Source organism: Ipomoea nil, unplaced genomic scaffold (assembly GCF_001879475.1).
Source record: "Ipomoea nil cultivar Tokyo-kokei standard unplaced genomic scaffold, Asagao_1.1 scaffold1971, whole genome shotgun sequence".
NCBI classification, from domain to species: Eukaryota; Viridiplantae; Streptophyta; class Magnoliopsida; order Solanales; family Convolvulaceae; genus Ipomoea; species Ipomoea nil.
Window position 1 is genome coordinate 723,721 of NW_017618399.1, and position 8,235 is coordinate 731,955.

General features: G+C 44.0%; 1 protein-coding gene across 1 annotated transcript; it reads right to left on the reverse strand.

Annotated features, from left to right (window-relative positions):
* Window positions 1–2,142: 2,142 nt before the first annotated feature.
* LOC109147034 lies at window positions 2,143–4,102 on the reverse strand. The gene is made up of 2 exons (XM_019294673.1): window positions 2,888–4,102; window positions 2,143–2,664 (listed from the first exon to the last, which is right to left on the reverse strand). Exons 1-2 carry the CDS (start codon window positions 4,100–4,102, stop codon window positions 2,143–2,145), a joined length of 1,737 nt encoding a protein of 578 aa, XP_019150218.1.
* Between the last annotated feature and the right edge of the window lie 4,133 nt (window positions 4,103–8,235).

An 8,235-nucleotide genomic window follows, 5' to 3' on the forward strand; every position in this document is an offset into this window, starting at 1 on the left:
TCAGCTCCGGAACATACAGTACATTGTTCAACGTCAGTTCCTTCCCGGAAGTCATCTTCAGAACCACCTTGCCCACGCCTTCCAAGGCAGACTGAGCAGAGTTTCCCATCCAATGTGGGACAAAGTCCACTATTTTCCCTTCATTTCCCAACTCAAATGGGTCTACTTTGAGAATCAATATCTCATTCACCCATTATCCGTTTTGAGCGTACAATATATCAATCTCTTCGTCTTACTACGAAGAATCTGAATCCACTTTGACCCGACCCAAATCAGAAGTGGACCCCTTGATAATTGTACCACAAAATAACCACTTAATATGTCATTTTATGCCATTTTAAGCTAATTTTTCCAACAAAGCTTCCATGGTCGCCGACTCACCGGTGAACTCACTGTAGCTTGATGAGGAAGAACGCTGCGCCGCTTCGACAAAGAGCATATGTTTTGTCTCTGGACTCGCTGCTATGTCGAAGTTGAAAATATATACAACAGCTCGACTCTGCTTTAGAACCGTCAGATGAACATAGAGCCATGTGCTCGGCTCGCTCTTTTTCCTTTCACATATCCCACAGCTCTTTTTTTATCTGTTTCGCGTGTCAGTGAACATACATAATATGACTTTTCCTTCTTTTATATTATTCCACTTGGCGTGAGTATATATATTGCATGATCTATAATCCATGATTCATATTCGGTTCCCACTTACATATATTAAACATGCATATATAATATAATCCATCAGTTTGCTTGTGTGCATAATATACGCATATAATCTACATATATGTATACGTGATACGTGTATACACATAATATATATTACATGGGTTACTTTGGGTACTGAGTACACGTATGTGACGTGAAAATTTCTTCCAACGCTTTCATGGCAATTTTCTTTGAGTCCAATCCTTAAAACGTTTCTCCTTGTTGACATTTTTGGACTTGCCCATTGAATGTTAATGCAACTTCATATATCAAGAACCATTCATTTTCAACAATGATGGTGGGATCTGACAAGACAAAAACCCATAGTGTCGAGCAATGAAATTAGAAAAGAAAACATGTCACACCAAGAATCCCTTCGAGCCACGACTTTGAGTGGAGAACTTGACTCTTGACACCGAAACTTAGCCCTCAAAACATGGGATCTGTAGTTCGACCCACGACATGTGGAATATTCAGATATACTCCCGACTTTAGGGAGATGGATACTTGAAGGTGTAGCTTCGTGTAACTAGCACCCTCTCTTTATTAAGAGTGACTCAAATTCTATCAAGGGATACTCGGAACAAACTGAGGCAGTTTCTACTCGCGCAGGGAGTAGTTTCAACTCGTGCCAGGGAGTCTTAGAGGATATGCGGCAGTTTCGACTTGTGCCAGGGAGAAGATATGAGACGGTTTTGACTCATGTCAAGGAGTATGCTTTAGCTTCCTCCCTTTAAAATTTCATAAAGGGTTTGTCCCTATCAGCTGGCAAGTCAAAATGCATGTGACTGCATGCTGTTAATATCGTTGAGGCTTTCGAAAATTCAACCAAGGCTGAGACTACAGTTTCAAATGCCAAGGCAGAAGTCTCTCTCATCGAAGAGTCGACTATGTTGACGCTAGAAGATGAAGAGAGCTTGAACAAGGCGGAGATGAGCTTATAGGCATGTAGAGGTAATTGACATGCTTAACCGTGGGCTTTTCATCGACTGATGTTGTTTTTCCTTTAGTCGTTTCTCTTTTTGCTTGCAAGACTGTTGTTGTTTCTTTTTCTAACTCTTGATAATCGAGTGCTTCTCATTTGTGTGTTGGTCTTTTAGCAACAATTCATACAACTTTGCTTGACCCATTGAATGATTATCTTGATACACCACACTCTTGCAACATGAATTGGATTTGTTTTGTTATGACTGAACTTAGATAATTTGATTTCTAAGCTGCCTACGTACTCCTATGAAGGAGATCAAGTCAAACGTAGTTCAAATGATTTTTTTGATAAAGTAGAGCCGTTCACAGTTTAGACTCATGCGGGCCAGGAGCGTCTATGATTTGGGCCCACCCATAGACAAAGCGAGATGCATTAGCAGTTTAACCACGTGCTGCATTTTTGGTGGATGAGTCGTTCATCATATTTCCACGACTTGTGTTAACACCCTAAGTTTAAGGGTGGTAAAGCTTTAGGAACCTTCCAATAATTGGACCGATATTCAAACCATCTTCACTATTTAGCTTATAAGCCCCGCCGGTGTAAACTTCTAGAATCACGTAGGGACCATCCCACCTTGAAGTGAACTTGTGGCCGGTTTTTCTTGTGACAATGATGGGCCTGCGAACAGCTAGGACTTTGTCCCCAATTTGAAAGGAACGGGTCCTTACCCTTTTGTTAAAAGCTCTAGACATACGAGCTTGATAGCACTCCAAGCTTTGTTGCGCTTGCAGACGTTTTTCATCCAAGGCTTCTAACTCAGCCAAGCGTAGTTTAGCATTTTCTTCATCGGTAAGACCCTCCTGTATGGCCAACCTTAAGGAAGGTATTTGGCGCTCTAGAGGCAAGACCGCTTCTACACCATACACCAAAGAGTATGGAGTGCTTTCAGTAGGTGTGCGGTATGTGGTTCTATACGCCCACAAAGCTTCTTCCATTCTGTCATGCCAGTCCCTTTTCGATTTTGAGACCACTTTCTTCAACAAATTGCATAGGGTCTTGTTAAAAGCTTCAGCAAGCCCATTTGCAGCTGCATAGTAAGCTGATGAGTTTCGCTGCTTAAAGTCAAAAAGCTTGCAGATCTTGTCCATCAACTTGTTGTCAAAGGGCTTCCCGTTATCTGTTAAGATATATCGCGGGATACCAAATCGATAGACGATGTGGACACCGGAGAAAGTCTGCAACATTTTCTTTCTTCACCTCCTTCAATGCTACAGTTTCCGCCCACTTTGAAAAGTAGTCGGTGGCAGCTAATATGTATGTGTGCTCTGCAGATGACTTAGGCGTAATTGGGCCAACCACATCAAGTCCCCAAGCATCAAATGGCCAAGATGCAACTGTTGGGTGTAGAGGTTCTGGTGGCTGATGAACAAAGTTTGCATGATATTGACAAGCTTGACACCTTCGGGCGTAGTCTATGTAATCCTTTACCATTGTAGGCCAATAATATCCCATTCGCTTAATGTGGAAGTGCAACTTGGGACCGGATTGATGTGCACCGCAAACCCCAGAATGAGCTTCTTGCATAGCTTGTAAAGCTTCCTCTTCCCTTAGACATCGGAGAAAGACTCCCTCAAATGAACGACGATACAACGTCTCTTTATAGTAGATGAAGCGAAGAGCTCGACGCTTTATATCCACCATCTTACGAGGATCTCCAGGTAACTTTCCATCGATGAGGTAGTCAATCAACGGTTGCCTCCAGTCGTCCTTGCCTATATCATAAACTGAGGCAGTAGGGAATTCAACAGTTTCATCAACTGAGCTGTCTTCATTGAAGATTGGCGGAACTACCCACTTTTGACATACTTGCACTCGGGCTGCAGGATGAGCAATAGTTGAAGCCAATGCGGCTAAGGCGTCAGCTTGCTTGTTTTCTTTCCTCGGTACATGTTCAATTGTGACGTCCCCTAACCATTGCATGAGTATCTTTGCATAGTTGTTATATGGGACTAACTCTGCCTTTTTCACTTCATATAGACCCAACACTTGGTTTATGATCAACTTTGAATCTCCATAAATGTTAATTCTTAATCGCTTCATGTCAGCTGCTATTTCGAGCCCAAGTATCAATGCTTGGTACTCAGCAACGTTGTTTGAACATTGCTCGGTCAAGGTGAATGAATATGGCAACACCTCGCATTCTGGAGTGACGAAGACAACTCCAGCACCTGCCCCTTCTCTATGCGAAACTCCATCAAAGTACATCTTCAATGGGGGTAGGACTTCAATGACAGGCACATCTTCATCAGGCAAATCGTCAGACAACTCCCATTCAGCAGGTATTGGGTGATCTGCGATGAAATCAGCTAAGGCTTGCCCCTTGACAGACTTCTGCGACACATAGATGATTTCAAATTGTTGAAACAATAAGTACCACCTTGCAAGGCGGTCGGAGAGGACGACCTTCACCATAACATACTTCACCGGGTTCGCTTTGGAAACAAACCGGATGGTATGAGCCTCAAAGTAGTGCTTAAGTTTTTTATGGCGAACACAAGTGCCAAACATAGCTTTTCAATTGGGGAGTACTTTAACTCGTTCGGGGTCATCATTCTACTAAGATAGTACAGAGCATTCTCCTTCCCCTTGTCATTTTCCTGAGCAAGCAAGGCGCCCACAGAACTGTCTTGGGCGGAGATATAGAAGATTAGTGGGCGACCGTGAACAGGAGTGGTTAGCACAGGCGGCTTCATCAAGTATGACTTGATACTCTCAAATGCGTTCTGGCATGCCTCATCCCATATGAATGGGATGCCCTTTTTCATCAACCGACTAAAAGGTTGACATCTTCCTGCTAGGTTTGATATGAACCTTCGGATGTAAGCCAACTTCCCTTGTAAGATTTTAAGCTCATGAAGGTTTCTTGGCTCAGGCATCTTCATTATAGCGTCAATTTTAGCTTGTTCAATCTCGATGCCCCTGTGTCGAACAATAAACCCGAGGAACTTTCCAGCAGCAACCCCAAAAACACATTTCAAGGGATTCATTTTGAGTTGAAACTTTCTCAGGCGGTCAAAGACTCGTCTTAGATGTATCAAGTGGTCTGCGCGGAGTTTTGACTTCACAACCAGGTCATCTACGTAGCGTTCGACCATTTTATGGAGCATATCATCAAATATTGTCTGCATAGCCCTTTGGTATGTAGCACCTGCATTTTTCAAACCAAAGGGCATTACTTTGTAACAGTAGATGCCTTTCGGTGTTCGGAATGCAGTTAAGTCTTCATCTTCCGGCGCCATGCGGATTTGATTGTAACCGGAGGAGCCATCCATGAACGACAGGATCTCATGTCCAGTTACGGCATCTATCATTAGCTCTGTGATAGGAAGCGGGAAGTCATCTTTCGGGCATGCAACATTGAGATCCCGAAAGTCTACGCACACGCGGATCTGGTCATTCTTCTTGCGCACGGGCACAATGCTGGATATCCAGGCTGGATATTTAACTTCACGAATGAAGCCAGCCTCTATAAGCTTATTGACTTCTGTTTCAATCGAGAGAATGAGCTCGGGGCGGAAGCGTTGTTGAGCTTTCTTAACCGGGCGACACCCCTTCCTCACTGCTAAGCGGTGCACAGCTACCTTTGGGTCTAACCCTGGCATCTCCTTGTATGTCAATGCAAAGACATCAATATATTCTTTCAGCAACGTGACATAGATTTCTTCATCTTCATCAGAAAGGAGTGCGCTAATGAAGATAGGACGAGGTTTTTTAGGAGTTCCCAGATCAACTTCTTTTTATTCATCCACTGCGGCTCGTACCCCTTCTTCTAACTCAAAGGGTGCCGCTTCTGCATCTTCTCCCTCAATCGGAGTCTCATCACATAAAGTGATATGGAACGACGATGCCACCTCTCCCTGAGTAGTTGGTGGTACGTCATCACTTGAGCCTACGCTTTCCTCATTTTCCTCTTTATGTACGCGAGTGTGTACAATGGTCTTCGGTTGGACTTTCAACACTTCACCACACGAAACATGAATATATGTTTCTCGTCTCATACGAGAAGGAATCATGCTTCTAAGCCTTTTGGGAGGTTCCACTTCAGCAGGAACATTGGCACTGTCTTTAATAACTTGGACAACTCCAAATCGATCATGCATTGACTTTCTCTTTAGGGCTTTAGGACTTGACCCCAGTCTATCAAAGACTGAGCGTCGAGAGTTCGCCTTACCCATTCGGTCGAAGACTGACTTCTTTTTGTCTCACCCATTATCATTGGTAGGAGTGATTTTTGGATCATACTCGCTTCCCTCCGCGGAGATACAATTACTTGCAGCTCTGTTTATAAGAATTCGCACTGGTTTAGGGGGGACATAGCCCAACCCTTTGCGCGTTTGAAGTTCTTGGTGATTTGCCTTGCCTCTACCACCGGCTTCTGGGATAAGCTTTCCCAACTTCTGTGGCTCGTTGGGGTTATAGCCAGCCTTGGCTAGAAGCTTATAAGCGTTGGGGTCGAAACCCTCGATACGATTGATGGGGAATATTTGGCCTACTTTATCATCACCTTTCTCTTCAGATAATTTTGCTGCATTTGCTTTAAGTGTATCAATCCTTGCAAGCGGGAAGATGAGTTTCGTGTTGTGTTGATCTCCCCCTACAACTTGTTTTCCCTTTGACTTTAATTGGGAAGGTGGATCGTCATTGCGTTCCTCAATATCTTCAACAATAACTTGCCTTTTAATGTAGAACTTTGCGTCTGCAAAGTAAGACTCAGCCTCTGTGAAAGGGCTTTCATCGGCGACAACCTTTTCAACTACGCCGTTCCTTTCAAACATGAGGCATTGATGCCAAGAAGAGGGTACCACCCCATTTTCATGTATCCATGGCCTTCCAAGTAACAAGTTATAAGATGTCCTAGCATCTATGACATGGCAGAGGACACCTGAACTCAGTCTTCCAATTCTTAAGTCAAGTCTGATGATGCCGATTGCTCTTTGCCCTCCTTGGTTGAAACCTTGTATCATTAGACGACTTTGGGCAAGCTCATCTGTAGATATACCAAGGTCCTTCACAGCTCGGAGCGATAGGATGTTGACAATTGAGCCTTGATCAACCATAATTCTTTTGAGCTTTTGCCCACGAGTATAGCCTTCAACAAACAGTGGGCGATTGTGTGGCGTGCCTCCAAGTAACAAGTCTTCATCCTTGAAGGTAATTTCCGTGGAGTAGGAAGTAGCCTTATGCATTAACACTTCCTCATCCTCTGTGTGTTTAGGAGATGAACATTCACCTCCATCTTCTGGCTTTTCATTTGTATTTAGGCAGGAGCTAGCAGTGTCTACCCCTTGAAGATTTGGCATATATTGAGCCAAAGGAACTGGTGCTCGTGGTTGCTTGACATGCCCCTTCGTCTTTGGTCTGCGGGCATGGCCACTTGTTGAGGTTTTCTCATCCCAACTTTTCACTATGTGCTTTTGATGCTCCATAGGCTCAACTTTCTTCTTTCTATGAGTGACAATCACCCATTTTCCTTCGGACGTGTTATCATTTTGTCGTGGTTCTGAACTTTGACCGACAGCGTGCTTAACAACGAAGGGGAGTGGACGCTTTCGTTGTTTCCCATCTTCCTTTTCAGTACACAGCGGAGCGAACCGTCCGGGTGTAATCGAGATTTGATTTGAGCTCGCTTTGGCATCGGCAAACTCAATTTTCCCATCCCTGGCCAGTGCCATTACTTTATCTTTGAAGATAAAACACTTCTCAATTGGGTGACCAAGCAGACGATGGTACTTGCAATAGTGTGGATCATCCACTCTTGAAGCTTCCTCATGACGTTTCATTTCTGGCAACTCAATGAGTCTAAGTTTGAGTAGCTCATCAAACATGGGAGATACATCAGAATCCATGAAAGGATAAGTCTTCTCCTGCCTTTCTTCAATTGTCGGCCTTCTACCACCCCTTGACGGGCTAGAAAATGGTCTTGGCCTAGGCCTTTCAGTTGCCTTAGTGAAGACTGTCATAGGAGTAGCCTTCACATTCATCACTTCTTTCTTTTCTTGCTTTGGAAAAGGTTTGTTCGACTTTTTAACTTCTTGTTTTCCAGGTGCATTGGAGGAGCTAGGCAAGTTCAATATGTTGAGCCCTCCGCTAGCTTCGATGCTTAACTCCATGTCGTGAGCACGACTGGATAACTCTTCGAATGACTTTGGCTTAATCCCTTGTAGGATATATGAGAGTTCAAAGTGCATGCCTTGGATGCACATCTCAATTGCAGAACTTTGGGATATTCTTTCTTTGCAATTCAGGCATAGTTCCCTCCACCTTTCGATGTAGGCACCGGCGCGTTCGCCCTTCCATTGGCGAGTGGTAGTGATTTCCAAGAAGCTAGCTGTTCTCCTCGTGTTATAGAAACGGGTTAAGAACTCACGTTCCATATCATGCCAGCTATCAATGCAGCCAGGCGCGAGGTCAGTGTACTAATCAAACGCAATTCCCTTTAATGAACGAACAAACTGCTTTACCAACAGATCGCCATAAGTCCCGGCATCATTGCATGTTTCCACAAAGTGGGCAATGTGTTGTCGAGGGTTTCCCTTGCCATCAAA

Excerpts from the sequence above, each read along its gene's own strand:
- LOC109147034 (XM_019294673.1), bottom strand. The coding sequence starts at position 4,102 with ATGGTGAAGGTCGTCCTCTCCGACCGCCTTGCAAGGTGGTACTTATTG. Across the intron at positions 2,665-2,887 it reads AAACTGTAGCATTGAAGGAG|AAAGTGGTCTCAAAATCGAA; the intron begins GTGAAGAAAGAA and ends AATTTGTTGAAG.